At 34.0% G+C, this 19,741-nt stretch overlaps 2 protein-coding genes and 1 long non-coding RNA gene across 5 annotated transcripts; 2 read left to right on the plus strand and 1 right to left on the minus strand.

Moving 5' to 3' along the window:
* Positions 1-12: 12 nt before the first annotated feature.
* Positions 13-7,187, plus strand: LOC135171130 (beta-1,4-galactosyltransferase 7). Of its 2 annotated transcripts, none has more exons than XM_064137480.1 (6): positions 13-358; positions 425-544; positions 3,253-3,452; positions 4,331-4,551; positions 4,997-5,143; positions 6,626-7,187. In XM_064137480.1, exons 2-6 carry the CDS (start codon positions 442-444, stop codon positions 6,882-6,884), a joined length of 930 nt encoding a protein of 309 aa, XP_063993550.1. In that variant the 5' UTR covers positions 13-358; positions 425-441; the 3' UTR covers positions 6,885-7,187. The 2 variants fall into 2 exon arrangements, with proteins under 2 accessions (XP_063993550.1, XP_063993549.1); XM_064137479.1 differs by having other exon boundaries at positions 14-358; positions 422-544.
* LOC135171139 (uncharacterized) lies at positions 2,449-9,198 on the minus strand. Its single transcript, XR_010300487.1, has 2 exons — positions 9,058-9,198; positions 2,449-3,391 (listed from the first exon to the last, which is right to left on the minus strand). It is a non-coding gene; the product is annotated as an uncharacterized LOC135171139 (long non-coding RNA).
* Positions 9,187-18,182, plus strand: LOC135171132 (short-chain dehydrogenase/reductase family 16C member 6-like). Of its 2 annotated transcripts, none has more exons than XM_064137481.1 (7): positions 9,187-9,336; positions 11,042-11,179; positions 12,523-12,717; positions 13,050-13,179; positions 14,613-14,721; positions 15,013-15,138; positions 15,892-18,182. In XM_064137481.1, the coding sequence occupies exons 1-7, from the start codon at positions 9,187-9,189 to the stop codon at positions 15,956-15,958; spliced, it is 915 nt and encodes a 304-aa protein (XP_063993551.1). In that variant the 3' UTR covers positions 15,959-18,182. The 2 variants fall into 2 exon arrangements, with proteins under 2 accessions (XP_063993551.1, XP_063993552.1); XM_064137482.1 differs by lacking the exon at positions 9,187-9,336 and adding an exon at positions 9,685-10,033 and having other exon boundaries at positions 15,892-18,181.
* The last annotated feature ends 1,559 nt before the right edge of the window (positions 18,183-19,741 follow it).

Below are 19,741 nucleotides of genomic sequence, written 5' to 3' on the forward strand. Positions count from 1 at the left end.
TTTAAAAAAAATTTAGTATTTTTACATTTCAGACTACAATCCTTTGTTTTCAATCAAAATTTGATTTTTTTTTTAGTTTGGGGGGATCTGACGAGTCCAATGCCTTCATGGGGAACCTAAAAATATCTTGAATTTAACGGATATCAAAGATCTAGAACATCTAGAGTCTCACTGGAAAAGTTAGGTTATGTTATTCACAAGATTTTGAATCATGTAGTTCGGGTATGAAGAACCCTAGTCTAAACAACCAGAATAAACCTGTTTAACTAGTTTAAAATGACATGTGTCTACAATCAACAACCGAAAAATAATTCTCCAAGTTCTCGAATATTGTAGCTAGTCTGGGGTACAAATGGAGGTGAGCAATACGAGCACTGGCACAATTAATATCAATTTAATTGGCATCTCTCTGTCTTGAAAGAAGAAAACAATTGGACAGTCATGGAATCACCCTGGAAGAGCATTCGACCGAAGTATTTTTTAATTGGAATACTCATTACGTTCATCATAACATGTCTTATCAGTACTCTGCCATTTAACACCGGTAAGATCGTTGAGTTGGGGAGCATGAACCCTGTGATTGAGGATATCCAAGTGCTTTGGCTATTTTTTACCAGTCAAATGGATTTATTTATTCTGTTTCACGTCGATATTTCATTAATAAAGTCAACAGTTCAGGACAACACATGACATTTCAACAGAATAAATTCAACAGATGACAAGTCAACACGATCAACGTCATGATAAATTGGTAATACGATTTAAGAGAGATAATAGTCAGCACGAATCAAAGAAAACCATTACTGCAATTCGAGAAAAAATTATTTTTTAGTGAAAGAATTGAAGAATCAACAATTTGATAGAGGAAACTGTAGAAAATTGGTACCTAGAGCTAAGGTTATGGGAGAAAAGAAGATTTTGTTGAACTACAGATGAGGTATTCCATGTTAAATCGATCAGTCGTTGACCCTGACCTCTTTGAAAATTGATGGCCATTGTCTTAGTGATAAAGGTACATGAAAACAAGGCTTCAAAATTTTTTCTGATTTTTTTGATGATCCACTGGAGAGATATGATTTTTTCAAGTTTTCTGTTTTTCTGACATGATTACTGTACTATTCAACCGATTTCAATGATTTGAAAAAGAAAATCTTCGTGTCTTTATCGTCTTTGGATATATTTTTTTATTATTTTATTCTTATTATTTATTTCCTTGATGTTACAACAGTTTTTTTCTTTGTTTCACATCCTCCTCAGCCTCCCCCTGGATACATTTTTTATATTTTTTCATTTGCTTCTCAATTTTTGAAGCGTCGAAACTCTAAAAAAATGAGGGATAAACTAAAATATCTCTGAAGATGACACTTTTTTTTGTTTAAAGTCACAAATTTTTGGGATTCAAAATTAAATTTGTGGAGTGGTAAGTGCTCATCAGTCTGGATCTGTTTGACTTGTTGTTTTCGGTTTTCATTTTTCCATTTTTCAATTCATGGTGATATTGATTGGGTTCTAAAAGCTCATATCATAAAAGCCTTGCTATGTTCGTAGATAATGAATTGCAATTATCATTGAAGACTACTCGACTCGGTTGTAGCTTCTTATTATTTCTTTTAATGTTTATGTTTGTTTTCTTGTTTTTAGTTGATTCTGGGTTGGTATTTTTCGCTCTTCAGCTTTTTTGAGTTCTCCTTCTGGTTTGGAAATGATCAGAAGCATAAATTTACCCGAATTAAACTCTTTTGATTGATAAATACAAAAGAAAACTGAACAAAAGATCAAAAGAAAGTAGACACAGGACAATTATCACTTTTCGGCGGTGCATAAAATAAATATTTTCAGATCCCAGGGCCTTGTGAATTGATAAACAATCAAAAGTGTCATATTCTTAGAATTTCAGCCCTTCTCTCCTTTTTTTTTGGTAATTTAGACGTTTCAGGTGTCAGAAAGTGGGGCAATGACGAGTTGATTGTGCTGGGAGTCCCTCAGCCGGTTCAGTGTCTATTCAAGGTCACGGGAAATTCCTGCGTCTGGTACCGGCATTACAGAATCAAGAGAAAATATTGCCTTCGAGTGTAAACATCAGAGTATACAAAATTTAGCGAAAAAATGTGACAAATCTCAGGCGAATGTCACACATTTGATCACGTCCCATTGACATTGTCCTAAATATGTAGACCAAAGACAGGAGTCCAGGTAGGAATTAACAATTGGACCAAGGCTGGACCAGGCTTGGCCCAAGACAAGCCAAATATTTTTCTAGACTGGCGTCATAGCTTGGCCCTAGCGTGGAATAAGCTGGGAGTGAAACATTGGAGCAAGCTTGGGACGTTCAGCTTGGTCCAAGGGTGAGGCCCAACATAGGCCCACCAGTACAAAGCCGACCTTATCCAAGATAATCTAAATCAAAGCCTGGCGTCAACCAGGTCATAGAATTAAATAGACTGGAAATCAAAATCAACACATATTTATTTTATTTTCCATTTATAACATTGTTAGAAAAATCTGATATCAACCACTTAAACATAATATATAAGAAACTTCGTATTGAATACATTGAGTCGTGCAGGTGATGTCTATTTAATTAACCAACTTGACATTAATCGACTATTAACATAAGACAAGTGTTGATTTTTTAAATAAAAATAAACCATAATCGACTCCAATAAATTTTCCATAATTTTATGACTCCATTGGGATGACCATTGGCTGAAGCCAGAGCCACTCTAGAAAGTTCCTAGCCTGGCCACAAGCTTGAACCAGGCTAGGAGCTAGGGTCACTACCGGGCTTCGGGGTGACCTATCGAGATAACGTTGGCCCTAGATTGGCATCATCGTCGGTTGAAGCCACACACATGTTAGGAAATGCCAGGTTTGGTAGTTTAGAGTCAACTCAGCTTGGCCATGTTGTCAATACTTGGCAGTTCCTACCAGGGTAATAAGAAAAATGAAAAGGTATATCCCAATAGACCATGGAGAGACCAAAATTGTTTTTTTTTATTCATTGAAATCGGTTGAATAGTACGGTAATGACACCAGAAAAAACTAAAAAAAAATTGTTAAAATTCAGTTGAAAAATGTGAAAACATTCAGGTTTTCGTGTACCTTCAACACTCATTGACACAATGGTATTGTCATTGAAAATGATTGAATCTCTGGTGAGAGCTCTACCCAGCTGTGAAAATACTTGGATATCCTTGAACGTTGAAAGTTAAAACAGTCCGCTTCATTGATAATGATTTTTCATGATTTCAGAGGGATGCAAATGTCCTGGATACTCTGAACGACTGCAGGACTCCAAAAATGTGCGAAAACTCTCGGGGAAGTCGCTCCACAGATTAGCTGTGCTCGTGCCATTCAGAGATCGTTTCGAGGAGCTGCTGACGTTCGCTCCCTACATGAAACGATTCTTAGATAAACAGAATATCGATTACAGAATATTTATTCTCCACCAGGTAATGAAACAAATAATTATGATGTTTTTGAGGGGGAAGCGATTGTTCGACATTAAATATTTTCATGAAAAGTCCTCTATTCCGGGCAATAATTCATATTCTAACTGATTTCCCTTAAGGTATGTGTTTATGGACAGTAATGAGGCAATGGACAGTCCCACATTTACGCAAATAATTTTTTTATCAAATTTTTCTATTCAGAAACGTCAGAAGAAAACAATTTTTATAAGTTTGTGAGGCCAATTGTTTTTGTATTAGATTTTCATTCAATAAATTAGACAGACGTTCCCTCTATTATAGCAGCCTTTCCCTTTTAGTAAATTCACATTGATTGATTGATTAATTTTGTAATTCATTATGGAAAACTAATCAAAATTTTTAGAAAACTCGATCACATTTCGAATCAAATTTTTTTCTCAATTTAATTATCATTTCTGTTGGTAAAAAAAAACTTGATAAATCAGATTTTAATACAGAATGTTAAGTAAAAATCAACATTTCCGTTGTTGTCAAACATTAAAATATGAATTTCTTATGATTAAATGTAAAAAAAATCCTCCCTCAATGTTGTACCTCGTGAATTAAGAGGATTAAGACATAAAATTCGATTGAGATTGGGCCCAATCAAATAAATCCACTTTTCAAAATGAGAAGGAAAGGACACACACACACACACACAATTAAATAGTTTAAATTAATCCAAATTGAATCATAATAATAATAATTTATATTTCTTTGATGTTATCTCCTGTAATTTAACTTCTTTCTTCTACTCCTTCGTACAATTTCGTACAATAAACAATTTTCCAAATTTTATTACTGATATAATTAATGAAGATACTTTACCAAGAAATTAATTGAATATTATCTCTTGACAGGTGGATAGATTTAGATTTAATAGAGCATCTCTGGTGAACGTGGGGTTCCTCCACGTCAAGAATGAATTCGACTACATCGCAATGCACGACGTGGATTTACTCCCCTTGAACGATAATTTATCGTACGATTATCCTGATACACCGTTTCACTTGTCAGCACCTGATCTCCATCCACGCTATCATTATTCAACGTTCATTGGAGGAATTTTACTCATTAACAGGTAAATCAAATGGGTCTGATTTCTTTGATTTATTTGGGTACCTTTGGGCTGTATCTTACTCAGCACCAGTGGGTAATACAGACAATAATTAACTGGTTTTAATTGATATTAATAGATAATAAACTGATCAACGGATTGAATTACTTGACTTTTTCTTGACTTTTATTGTCGCTAGACGGTGCTCATTAGTCGACAAGTGTAATCAGCCCTTCGGCTATTTCCAGTCCCTTTGCCTAATTATGTTGAGGGGAAATACTTTGAGGGCTTAAAATTTAGGAAATTATTACTGTTTGAAAATCGTTATTGTTTAGAAGAATTTCACTAGCCAAAGGGTGAGGAGTGCTAGGGATTTGTGTCTAACATTTGACGAATCACGTGATATAAATAATTTTTTAATTTATTCGTTTCTTTATGTCCTCTTTATACTTTACACTTTTTGTTTTAGGGATCAGTTTATCCAGGTGAATGGAATGTCGAATAAATACTGGGGATGGGGCTTGGAGGATGATGAGTTTTACGTGAGATTGAAGGAAGCTAGTTTGATGGTTCGAAGGCCACAGAATATTTCCACTGGTACACAGAGCTCATTCAGGTAGAATTTAGTTATCAGATTAGTGAAGTAGAATAAGGACTTGATTCTAGTCGCCCTTGACTTTATTAAAAAATCCGGAAAAGGTCTGAAAATAGTAAAAACTTGAGTAATTTTGGTGGAGACTTTTGAATTACCTGGGGATCGAATTCAACAGTTACTGTTTTTAATTTTATGATCAGGACATCGAGTTTCGGAGGTCTTTCGGGTATTGCATGTGATTAAGTGGCTACTGACTTCTTCTAGAATTATGGAATCAAACTTTCGAGTCTGAAAGTGATATGTTTCGCGTTTTTCTTTAAATAAAATAACCCAAGACCTGTAGGTTTATAAACGCAAAAAATTGAAAAAAGGGCTTTTATGATGAAGTAATATATTTACTTGAATAAAATAGAACATATGTTGGATTCAGGTCGTAAGTATTCACCATAAGAATAAAAAAGTTGATTTATTTAAACCTAATGGGAGCTCCAGCTAAGCAATTTTTCAGTTTTCTGAATTGATAGAAAGTTTGTGTTTATGAAATAAATACTTCGAGTGAATTAATTGTTGTTTCTTGGAATGATGACAATCTTTGAATTGAGCTTCTCATACATCACATTTAACGAAGTTTGTAATATCCAAATTTATGGATTATCGTCTTAATTTGTGATTACGTTGTTGTAAATGAATATTTTGTTGTTCTGAGGAAGAAATATAAAGTTCTCCCAACTAGACGATATCTCATTACAATCTGAAAGTCTTTTTCATATAACAATATCCTCTCTGATTCATCATGTAAAATTTTTCGTTCAATTGTAATTTACTTGAAAAAACGTAGAAACGTGTTGGATACTATAATCACTTACTTAATCATAAGAATAATTTTGATTCTTATGACAAATACTCTTGTGAGTCCAATAAATGAAGGCCTTCAATTCTAGAAAATTTCTATTTCCTTCGATCAAATCTATCTCGGAGAAGAGACAACTGGTGTTCAATGAACACCAGTTGTCTTTCGCAAATAAATAAATAAAAAAATAAATAAAATAAAATAAAATAATAAAATAATAAAATAAAATAAAATAAATAAATAAATATTTTGGTGTTCTGAGGAAGAAATATAAAGTTCTCCCTCAAGTTCTGAGGAAAGTATATAAAGTTGTATAATGGTTGTGGTGTTCAACGAACACCAGTTGTCTTTCGTTTGAAAACTCTCACCCTAACGATAGTTGCTCCACATAAAATTCTCTTAATAAAATAATTAAAAAAAAAATTAAAAACATCTATTGATTATCTGAATTCCGTACGTTTTTTTTTTCAATTGGATCTTCGGGAAGTTAGACAAATTTACACAAAACTCCAATCCACCTTCTTGGATCTACAGACTTCTATCATTGCACGTGTGCACATCTTCGACCTAAAGTGCTTTCCCCTCCAAAAATTACCGTAATACCAAATATTTCCCGATATTTTTGAAATTATCTTATAACATTCCTTTTCCAGGCACATCCACGACAAGAACCACAGAAAAAGAGACACAACTAAGTGTTTCAATCAACGAGAAGTAACGAGAAGGCGTGATCGTGAAACTGGGCTCGACAACGTCCCCTACAACATACTTGAAGTGATAAATGCAACGATATCTGATTCTCCAATCACAATAATAAATATCGAACTCTTGTGTAATAAAACACTGACCCCCTGGTGCGAGTGCATAAAGACAAATGAAATTAAGGATAAGAAAATTATAGCCGAAAATTAAAAAATGTATTATAATAGAACGTCGAAATTTTTACTGAAATTCATTCCATAACTTCACAGCATTTTGGATTTATTTAATTATTGAAAAAAAAAAACGTTTTAATGTTGTGGTCAGACTCGTTCATGAGCTAATGCTTCAACTACTGCTGCAACCTAAATCAGTATAAGTAATAATAAATGTATATACACACCTTTAGATGGGGAATTTCATGTGAATTTAATGTGATCAGAACAGTCATCATCACCGATCATATTGTAAATTTTGTCAATGATTGTAAATAATATAAAATGGATTCTCGAATTTGATTGGTGGAGTTGGAAGATTTATTTATTTATGGATGAGCTTAGAAGGCCCTTTCTATTAGGTGTGTGAATAAGTCTGTCCCGTTTTTTGTAAGAGATGCCGCCACCAATACTGTGCGAGTATTCAATGGTTACATATGTCATAATCAAAGCTTATTTATCTGTCAACAATTCCACACTAACACATTAGTTGAAATTTTTTCGCATCATAAATTTTTGATATCGTGAAAATGTCGAAATTTGAGCCGAGTCGACGTCATTTGCGGGAAGTTTCACTTTATTGGTTCAATTTGAAGAAATCTGCTGCCGAGGCACATCGATTGCTTCAGGAAGCTTATGGAGAAGGTTGTGTCGATGATTCAAGTGTTCGCGGATGGTTTCGACGCTTCAAAAGTGGTGATTTCGACGTGGAAGACAAGGAGCGTTCCGGGCGGCCGCAAATCTTTGAAGATCAAGAATTGACGACTTTGCTTGATGAAGATTCGTGTCAAATGCAAGAAGACGATGGCCAATACTTTCAATAATTCATTTGTAACCATTTTTTCACAATAAAGACTCAAAATTTGAAAAAAACGGGAAAGACTTATTCACGCTCCTAATATGATTGCATCCATTATTATTAATAATATTATTATTAGTAAGGGGTTTGGCATTTTTTCCCTCGTCATTTTGATGTTTTTTTTGTCGAACATGAGAAAAGTCAAGATAATGTTCGTGTTTACAAACAATTAGCGTTGCAACACTAAAAATCAATATTATTATGGAATAATAATATCATAGAAAAACAGAGTTATGATATTATCATTGTTACGTTATCGTAATTTGTAATGTGGGAAAGGAGAACGTACATGAGTTTCACCTGATAGTGCACCACTGATTTTGAGTAAATTTAACTCACTCGGTGGTCGTCATCAAATGAATGAATGATTTTTAATTCACATCAGTCTATTTAATTGACTTATCTGAAGACACTAAATATAAGAGCAGTCGAACACTTTTCTTTAATTAATTAAGAGGCTATTTTAAAGGATTCTTTATCATCGCATCTTCTAATCGGTTCAAATTAATTATTAGAATTTAATGCTGACGACTTTGTCGAATCAGAGCTGTTTTTTCGTTGTATGAATGGCTTTCCACTTTTTCCATTAAATTAGGAGTTGCTTTTAATTGTTTATTGGAAATTAATTATAATTTAGAGAGAGGTAGATTTACTTGAAGATATTCATTCCTTCGTAATTAAAATGAAACCCCCAAAACAGTAAATGACTCTGGAAAGAATCTTCTGTAATATAGGGGAAAAAAAACAAATGTCTTGAGATAAATTAGAATTGAATGGCCATAAACAATTAAAAGGTTCTTCTAAGTTAATCTAAACAGTAAAACCTAATTTATATAATAAAAACATAACCTTTGACTGCCAAAAGAGGAGTACATAGTCCATCATATAATGATCACCATCATTATACGATGATCCTGTCAGCATTTTGATTTTTCCAATTTCTATTTGTCCATCATTTCTTGCAACATGTCAATGTTTTATAACAAACAAGGATAATATCATATTTCCGTTTTTCTATGATAATTTCAAACACTAATGAATAGAATTTATGTTCTATTATTCTAATACAACATAAATTCACAAAAATTTTTAATTCACCAGAAGTCAGTCAACTCCAAAATGCAAGATGACAATCGTAAATTCGATCTCATCATCTCATTGTCACATTCTTTTGCCGATATTTCTTTGAACACTAAAGGTTTCTTCGGAGAAGTGATCGACACGTCACCATTTGTGACAGGAACACAGTAAAAGTGAGTTGAAAATATTTTTTTTCTTAACAATTACGAAAAGGGGATAATTATTATGTCACCTGACACGGTAAAACTCATTGGGAACGTCCTTCAAGGTTACCAGAGGGCGAAAAATTCCTTTCATCTCCATTTTTACTTCAGCAACCCACTCATTATAGCCCCAAGCAGTGAGTCAGGTCGTAAAGAAGATGAATATTTTGAAGACTGTTACGGGGACTACAAAACTAATCGGCGAGCTGACAGTCTTATCCTTTCGACTGACGTTATCGATGTTAGCAGCTGCCTTCCGATGTGTCATTCCACCTTTCAAGAAGAGTCTGCTGGGTGAAACTGTTTTGGTAGCTTCTCATTGATGATCATCATGCACAAAGCAGAGAAGCTTTTAAAAATAGAAAATTCTAGGGTACTGGGGTAAAATAGAACATCCGGGGAAATCAGAGGACGGGGCTAAATGGGAGGAATCAGAAGGTTCAATGGGAGAGGCCCTGAGGGCCTGAGGGATCACTCGACACTCGATATTGGGGTGAAGTTGTGCACCGAATCGAGTACTAATCGATGTCTGCTCAATTGATCGACCGAGGATCGACTAGGGATCGAATGGCGATGGATCGTTGACTGGCAGTCGAGTGTCAATCAACTGGCTGTCGACCAGCATTCGACCACAGATCGATTGATCCTCACGTAGTTATCGAACAACGATTAATCAGCCATTTCCCAAGTGCTCAAATCGATCCCCAATTGACTAACCATCGAGCGATCCACCAGGACGAGGGGAAAGAATCGATTGTATGGAGTCCTCAGTTTTATACACTTCAGGATCTGGGAAAAAATATTGAGGGAAGTTTTGTAGGACTCGTGTCGTAGGGGTTAAGATGGTTGGGAATTCTCCGATGGGTTAGACTTTATTGGAAGTAGTTGCAATTAAAAAATATATATTAAGGGCAATTGCATTGGGAAAACCCGAAGGGACTAGGATGATGTGGAAATATGAAGGAAAATAGTAGTTCACTCGCACAGGGTAGGGACACTGAGAAGGTGATTGTGGAATGTTTTTGTTAATTTGTTTTATTAATTACACTCGATGAAATTACGATTATATTTAATGGATCTCAAACAATTTTATTTTCAGCAAAATTATTATTAAAACTGAATTAAATTTAATTAAATAGAAAGACGAGTGTAACTCATAAACAGACATCTGATAGAATAAGTGTAAGAACATAATCTGATCAACTGGTGCTTCAATAATTATAATGTCTTACTTGAGTAGAACTACGGAACTAACTTAAAATTAAGTAAAACGACAATCCTTAGGCGATCACACGGACCATGGAGAGATTCTACAATTTCAATTTCTTTATGATAGAGCGTGGTAATAAACCCTTCGAAGCATTAGGAACCATAAATTGGTCCACAATAAAATCATTCGGAGGAGTAAAACCATAGCAATTGGTCCACCATAAAATCCTGGGGAAATCCCGACTACAATGAAGGAATAAGAGATGAATTTTATTCCCACTAAAATCTTAAAAGATTTAACCTTCAATCAAACAATTTCGGGGGAAGTCCCAGTCGAATAATAAAAATACAAATTATTATAATTTCACAAAACTATTAAAATTTAAACCAAAAAAAACCCTTTCTGCGACAGAACAAATTTGGTGAATTACAAGGCTTCTATCCGGAATCAAATGATGTCTTCTGCCTTACAAAGGGCCAGTGGCAGCATTCACATTTCCCAGATTTTCTCCTCAAGTTAAATTTCCAGAAATGTAAATCAGATGAGCTAACCCACCATCAATTATACCATATGCAGAGCTCGTTGGCGTAATCGGCTCTGAATATATTTAATTTTCTTTAATTCCTGTTGCCCGGAGCGATGAATTTCTAATAGAGGAGAATAAGTTATTAGCCTGTTCGTTAGCAATAAATTCACCCATATTCACTTTCTACAAATGAATATGCATAGGGCATATAGATGTAGCAGATTCAATTAATTTGACTGGACTGATTTTTTATTTTTTGATTTTTATTGATGCGTAGGTGACCGGTGCTGGCCACGGGATTGGAAGAGAACTGGCTATCAAACTTGGTGGAATGGGCTGCATAGTTATCTGCTGGGATATAAATAAGGATCGTAATCTGGATACGAAGAATGCAATAGTCGATGCTGGAGGCGAGGTATTGGACAATCTCCATTTTTTTGAAGCTATTTTTTTTCAATCAAAATGTTTATTGAAGGCTTTTTATTTTTTTAGGCTGAAAGGTATCAGTAGTATTCCATGTCATGAATTCTTGATAGGGGGATCTCCTCTATTAATAAGAAGCAAAATCAACAATATTTTTTAAATTTATGTAACGAAGATGTGGGATTCGTAACTGGTTAAGGGAAATTATAATTTGGTGTCTTTTGATTTTTATTGTCGCTAGACAGTCTTCATTAGTCCAGAAGTGTAATCAGCCTTTCGGCCAAATTTGGTGTCGTATTATCGAATTAATAGTATTTTTCGATAGAAGCTGTTTTCAGTCCATCTCAGTATGTTATAGTTTTTATAGTTTTTCTTCGAACAGTATCGAAATGTTTAGAATGGTTTTAATAAATAGAACCAGAGAAGAAACAGAAAGGAATGAATGAACAAGGGCCTTTTGTCAAATGGGTCTAGAGTGTCAAATCTTTGGTTACTGAGAGTCAGTTGATCTGGATCTGGAGACAACATACCAGAAAGATATACCTTCTGCATGCGATAATAATTAATTAAAGTTTATAGTTAAATCGTTTTTATATTATTGAGACAATTCTTATTGATAATCCAATAAAGTATATTTCTTATACTTCGATACAAGTGATTCGAGGGTTGTTAATCACACGAGTTAAAACACCCCGTGGTACGTGTATCCGAACTACAGTTTTTAATAGTGATGTTATGTTCAGGGAGTGGTGAACTCTCATTTTTCGTTTATTAGTAAATGAAAAGACATTTTTCAACACGGGGTGAATGTAGCCTCCCTCACTTCTCCCTACCTCCCAAGTTCAGCCCTCAAAGGACATTCCCTCGCTAATTTTGACCAATCAAATAAATAAAATAAAAGAAATGAAAGAGCAATCAAACATTTTTCTTTAAATGATTAAGAGGCTATTTTAAAAGATCTGTTATCATCGCACCTTCTCATGATTTCAAATTAATTATTAGAATTTAATACTAATTTGTAAAAACTCATAAAAAACTCATAATTTGTAAAAAACTCATCTTTTTTAAATGAGAGCTGTTGTTCTTCTTTTATAAATCTCTTTCCACTTTTTTCATTAAATTAGTAGTAGCTTTTAATTGTTTATTGGAATTTAATCCTAATTTAAATCGAAATACATTTATTCAAAGCTATTCATTCTTTCCTAATTAAAATGAATCCCTCAAGACAGTAAATAATTTTGGAAAAAATTCTGATTTAATACAGGGCAACAACTAATGTCCTCGAGACTAGTTAAATGAAGTTATTTAATTGATTTACAATTTTTTTTTGTTTAGGCCTATGACTTTGTCGTTGACATATCGAACAGAATCGAAGTTCGAGAAGCAGCGAGATTGATGCGAAAATACCGTGTGCCAGATGTAACTATTCTTATCAACAACGCCGCTGTCCTCATGCATAAATCATTTCTTGATCACGACGTTGATGACGTTGAGAGGACCTTCGGGGTCAACATTTTTTCTCAATTCTGGGTAAGTCAGCGTTAAATAATCCCAGTGACGATTGTCATGTACTCGTTTTTATATTCAAACGAAAGTCGGTCATTTTTCACAGTCCTAAGGTGCCTGTTGTAGGGATTAAATATTAATTTAATTGTTGAAATAATGTTTAAAAAATAGTTTTGTATTCGAAACATTGGACGTATACTAGGGTAGGGATTACTTCTATGTTCGAAACTGCACATGACTGATTATACATTATGTATATACAGTAACGGGCACATCATTTTTGTCGGATAATGTCGGTCGCTGATTATGATTAAGTTTAACTAGATGACTTTGATAATCGATTTTAATTTTTCCAGACTGTGGAAACATTCCTACCCGGCATGCTGCAAAATAAAAAAGGTCACGTCGTGGCGATTTGCAGTCTTTGCGGAATTTATGGGGTGACGCAAAAGGTCACGTATTGTGCGTCGAAATTTGCTGTTCGAGGTACAGTACAGGAAGAGGATAATGAGAGATATGATCAGATATAATCAGATTGTTAACATTAAAAATTATAATTTTGAGATTTACTCGGGTTGAGAGTGGACATTGGAGTTGTCATTGCTGCATAGACATTTAAAAATCTCCGAATTGTCTGTCAACAGACAAAATACCGGAGAAATACCGGAAATATCGGAGGGTAAAATGACATTTTACCCTCCGAATTGTCTGTTGACAGACAATTCGGACGGCGAGTGCTATAATTCCACCTGAGTAAGAACACTTTTATCGCGAATATCGAACACTTCTTTCGATAGAATGTGTGAAAAGGGTCACACAATATCGCCTGCAATGGTTCGATTATGACTGTCATTTTCGAGTAATTAATTTCAGATATGGCGACTTATTTGCAGAAGAATCGATGAAAAGTTATTGATTCGAGAATATCGAAATATGGCTTCTTCTTCTTTAGTAGTATGGACTGGTATAAGAAGGCGCGGGTCGCGTGAAGCACTCTAAGGGTCACGAGGGTCGAGGGTCGACCAGATATGATGTTCATAAATATCGATTATTTTCATAAATCGATTGAAAAACAATCGATTCGCGAATTTCGATAAGTCGAGAGTCCCACGATTTTTTCTTAACTAAGATGCAATCGATTAAAAAATAATCGATAATCGAATCTGGAAATTCGAGAATAGTTCGTCTGTTCCTTTAGTAGCAAGGAATCGATTAATGGACAATCGATTATCGCATCTCGAAGTTCGAGAATGGGGCAACTTTTCCTGTAGGAAGATACAGTCGATTACAAAATAATCGATTATCGAATCTCGGAATTCGAGAATGCCGCATTTCGTCCATTAGTAATATCGTATCGATTAAAAAACAATCGATAATCGAATCGATTAGAAAACAATCGATAATCGAATCGATGAAAAAACAATCGATTATCGAATCTCAAAATTCGAGAATACATCATTTCACCATTAGTAATATCGAATCGACTAAAAAACAATCGATAATCGAATCGATTAAAAAACAATCAATAATCGAATCGATTAAAAACCAATCGATAATCGAATCGATGAAAAAACAATCGATTATCGAATCTCAAAATTTGAAAATGCCCCACTTGTACTTTGAAATCGATTAAACAACAATCGATTATCGCATCTCGAAGTTCGATAATTCGAGAATACCAAACTTTTTCCCTCAGTAACATGGAGCCCTCCAAGTCAGTAAGAAAAATAATTATAAAAAAACGCAACGATTTGTTAAATACGTTAACGAACACATCCAAATGTCTCCACAATTTTTTTCTTAATCCATTAATATTAAAAAAATTTCAACGCGGACGTCCGGTGTCATGTTCACAGGATGACCAATCGAAGGCTCATGTATTCGACAATTGATGTACTGAACAGTTATTTTCCCCTCAGGATTGATGAATGGACTTCGCGAAGAGCACAAGTCCCGGCCATTTGTTAATTTCACCACAGTCTACCCCTTCTACGTTGCCACTGGTCTAGCCCAAGATCCGAAATACAGGTGAGAGTGAAAGTGATGATGCAACGTGATGTCATTAGAAGGCGTGATTAATATGGAGTAGTTAGCTGCATGAGGCTTGCATACACGTTGCTCCAATTATTTACCACCGGCTTATTGCAAATCCTTGTAAACAAGTGGCCTCCCGGTTGGCGATATAATTCATCGTATGTTTCGGTATTATAAATTGATTCTAATATGGGAGTAATTGGACAGCTGAAATTCATGAACCGTGGATTATTGCTGGCACGTTGTCTAATACATAATCACTCGTGAAATTTCCTGGTTTTCCAGGTTCTCATGGATTTTTGGGGCGATTTCACCAGAATATGCAGCAGCAGAGGTTATCGAGGCCGTCCAGAGAAATTATAACGATTATATCATACCGAAATGGCTACATCCTCTCAACTTCATTCTTGGGTATTGAATAATTAAAATGTTGTTCATTAAAAAAAAAAATATTCGTGAAAAAATTGATAGAAATATTGGCAAAATTTTTGGTAATTGTGTCCAGCGAAAATTACCCCCGGACACGATTAATTATAATCATTAATTAATACATAATTATAATTAACTAATCATTAATTAATTATTAATTAATTATTAATTGATTGTTAATTAGTTGTTGATTATTAAATTATTATTAACTGATGAGTAAAGTTTACGACTGTTCCATTGAATTTATTGATCTTTTTGACGAAGTTAGATAACAGTTGGGTAATTTTTCTCGTACGACGAGCACAACGCGATTGCCAAATAGTTAAGTAGTTTCTACTGAACTTTTATTTTAGTGTATGTGAGGTATTCAGTGGTAAATTGGGCCGTCGTTGACGCTGACCTTTTCGAAAATTAACGGCGATTTTTTTTAGTGATAAAGGTACACGAAAGACTATCTCCTAATTTTTTTCAGATTTTTAAAATAATTTATTATCGGGTGCAACTCAAGTGCATTCTTCTTCCCACATTACAAATTACGATTAGATAATAGGGATAATATCATAACTCAATTTTTCTATATTTTTCAGTACTAATTGTTCGTAAATGAGAGGGTAATTATCGCTCTATTTATTTTCGCGAGAAAATCCTCGAAATAAAAACCAAAAAAAATGCAAAATTCCTTCTTTTTATAATAATAATAGAATTAAATTCTGTAATTCTCTTTTCTTGTTTCAGAATTCTTCCCCAATCATCAGTGGATTTGATTCTCAATTTCCTGTCGAGTAAAAAATCCCAGAAGTAATTTATCAAATTAGTTTGACGAGCGTGAGAATATGACGCAGACACATCTGATCTCTCGATAATTGATGAATGCAAAAGACTTTTTTATTGTATAATTTTCTGGAAAGAGTGATTAGGTAAAATAACGAATGATTCCAATCGATGCGATTCTCCCACTATCGCCGTCACATGTAATTGCATGACTATAAGAATATAATGTACAGAGGAAGTAATTAGATGCATTGTTACTTGGAAAGATTATTACAAAAAAAACGATACGGTCATTAGTAATCATTAGGGGATATCAAATTTATTGGTTATTACACGCAGTTATCGAAGACAGCATTTATCGGTTATCATTCAATACGGGTGTGAGAAGTCAAGCATAAAGAGATTGAAAAAAAAAAAGTTGAAAAACATTGGCTTTGTCCATTGCAAAATGGCAAAGCTATTGCAAAATCTCTGAGTGTTGTGTTTATTGAAAACGATAGTCAAAGATACTTCCGGAATAAAGATTAATTTTTTTGGGGAATAGTTTTTTGTAGGTTGAACATAAAAAAAAATTATGGTATTTGTCATTAAATTTAGAATTTTTTTTGTTATTTGAGGGACAGAGATAAAAAAAAGTTTAATAAAGGGAAAGCAAAGTGGGGGGTTCCAATATTTTAGATTAAAACCATTAAACACATAAATAAATAAATGAATAAATAATACGAGAAATGGATTTTAATAGATTTTTGTAAATTGATGTTTAATGTATTTTTATTTAGTGTTTATTATTCGTTTATTTGTTAATATATTTGATGATATTTTCGGTCGTCAATATTTTGACGTCGACATTTTGAAACTATAAATGTTCGGTTTTGGTATTTTGGTAAGTTTTTTAGTCACAAATATTCATAAAAAAAGCTCAAATTAATTAAAATAAATTGTTAGAATTAATCATTAATATGAATGACTGCTTAAAAATATAGAGACAAAGTGATCATGCGATAAATTTGAACTTTTACTTTTTTTGTGTAAATTGATACTCAATAATATTGATATTCATTATTTATTACTCGTTCATTTGTTAGTATATTTTCTGATACTTTTAGGTCGTCAACATTGTGACGTCGACATTTTGAAACTAAATTTGAGATTGAATTTCTGTGGTGTGAATTGATACTCAATAATATTAATATTCATCATTTATTATTCGTTGATATGTGAATATATTTGCTAATACTCTTGCGTTATCAATATATTATCAAAGATATTTTGGTGTGAAATATTGAAAAATAATAAACTCGTGTAGCGCGTGAGCGGTTCTAGCAACACAAAAACTCAAAAATTCCGAATTGAATTTAAATAAAATGTCGCTAAATTATGCGCTTAACTTTACTCCATCGAAATGAATAATTTTTTGGGCTGAACGAATCGAGTTGATATTCAAGGCAGGCCAATAAGAATAACCGGTGTGACGTAATAGAATCTGGATTTTCCCGGATACACATGACGAATTCCTCTTTTTTGTTTTATTTAATTTTTTTTCAATTATTTCGAAGTGATGAATTACTAGCCCATATAATGAATTATTTACACTGTCATTAACGGTTCACTATCTACTTTCCATTTTCGTCAATTAGTCTTTCAAATATTTACAAATAAATTTGGTATATTTTTTTATCAGTTGCATCTGCTAATTTTTTAGTTGTAAAAGGTCGCATACAGTTTGATTAATTGAGATTGTCAACTAACTCTCTGGTATGAATCACTAAGTATTGACAACATGGCCAAGCTGAGTTGACTCTAAACTACCAAACCTGGCATTTCCTAACATGTGTGTGGCTTCAACCGACGATGATGCCAATCTAGGGCCAACGTTATCTCGATAGGTCACCCCGAAGCCCGGTAGTGACCCTAGCTCCTAGCCTGGTTCAAGCTTGTGGCCAGGCTAGGAACTTTCTAGAGTGGCTCTGGCTTCAGCCAATGGTCATCCCAATGGAGTCATAAAATTATGGAAAATTTATTGGAGTCGATTATGGTTTATTTTTATTTAAAAAATCAACACTTGTCTTATGTTAATAGTCGATTAATGTCAAGTTGGTTAATTAAATGGACATCACCTGCACGACTCAATGTATTCAATACGAAGTTTCTTATATATTATGTTTAAGTGGTTGATATCAGATTTTTCTAACAATGTTATAAATGGAAAATAAAATAAATATGTGTTGATTTTGATTTCCAGTCTATTTAATTCTATGACCTGGTTGACGCCAGGCTTTGATTTAGATTATCTTGGATAAGGTCGGCTTTGTACTGGTGGGCCTATGTTGGGCCTCACCCTTGGACCAAGCTGAACGTCCCAAGCTTGCTCCAATGTTTCACTCCCAGCTTATTCCACGCTAGGGCCAAGCTATGACGCCAGTCTAGAAAAATATTTGGCTTGTCTTGGGCCAAGCCTGGTCCAGCCTTGGTCCAATTGTTAATTCCTACCTGGACTCCTGTCTTTGGTCTACATATTTAGGACAATGTCAATGGGACGTGATCAAATGTGTGCCATTCGCCTGAGATTTGTCACATTTTTTCGCTAAATTTTGTATACTCTGGTGTTTACCCTCGAAGGCAATATTTTCTCTGGATTCTGTAACGCCGGTACCAGACGCAGGAATTCCCCGTGACCTTGAATGGACAATGAACCGGCTGAGGGACTCCCAGCACAATCAACTCGTCATTAACTACAAGATTTGTACTTGAGGGAGTGCAAAACTTGAATGTGAGAGCATCGAGACATCAGAAACCTGAACGACTGTATTTTATTTGAATAAAACTTGGAGATCAGCAGGAGGATATTGCGTAAGGTGATCAGAACGGTACAATTTTATTTTCCTCTTGATGTAATTCATTGGAATAAAAAATTTAAAATAATGAACAATTGATAAACCCATGCAAATGCAAATTTCTTGGATTTTTCCTCCTCCTGTTCAATGGATCGTAAAATTTATACGTAATTTTGTCCCTCAACGTACGATATTCTGATACTATGAAGGTCATTTGATTTTATTATCATTATGTTGTATTAATGACATGAAATTTTTTGGTATGAAGAGAAGAGAAATTATGGTGGTATGTAATATCTTATTAAAATACTCATTCAAAATAAATAAATATTAGACAAAAATATTTTTCTTCTCTTTCCAGAGCCTCAGCCATTTTCAACAAGTGATTTTCCTCAGCACGTCATCAACTTTCCTCCACTAGCTCTTGGATAACAATTAAGGAGCGACTCTGCACTATTCCAACTAAGTAAATACTTCTCTCAAATAAATAAATATTTGACAATTTCTTTTTTCATTTTGTCTTTTCATCACTCGTGGGAATATGAAATGGATGGGGGCATAACAGATATTTCTCCACCATTTAAGACGAATGGCGATTCATTCGAAATGAAAGTTGGTTCATTGCATTTTTATAGGAAGTCATAATTGTGAAGCTATCGCATAAATCATATTTACGATCGGTCAACATGTGCCGCTGATAAACGAAAATGCTGCAATAGATGACCACGAGCACAATAAAAATTTATGTAACACGTTAATGAAAAAATAAATTTGCAAGTTATTCCAGTGGAAATGTGCTGATGTTCTACTACGAAATTATCGTGATATTAAATATTTTTAGACTCAAATAAATTAGAGCTATTGATAGTCTCGTTTGAAATTCTTAGTGCAAATTCCTTCTCATTTTGACTTAATGTATTTGTAATAAATTTCGAGGAATGTTATTTATTTTTTATAGGGTGGGAGGGAGGGGGGAAAAT

Source organism: Diachasmimorpha longicaudata, chromosome 18 (assembly GCF_034640455.1).
Source record: "Diachasmimorpha longicaudata isolate KC_UGA_2023 chromosome 18, iyDiaLong2, whole genome shotgun sequence".
In the NCBI taxonomy this organism is placed as follows: domain Eukaryota; kingdom Metazoa; phylum Arthropoda; class Insecta; order Hymenoptera; family Braconidae; genus Diachasmimorpha; species Diachasmimorpha longicaudata.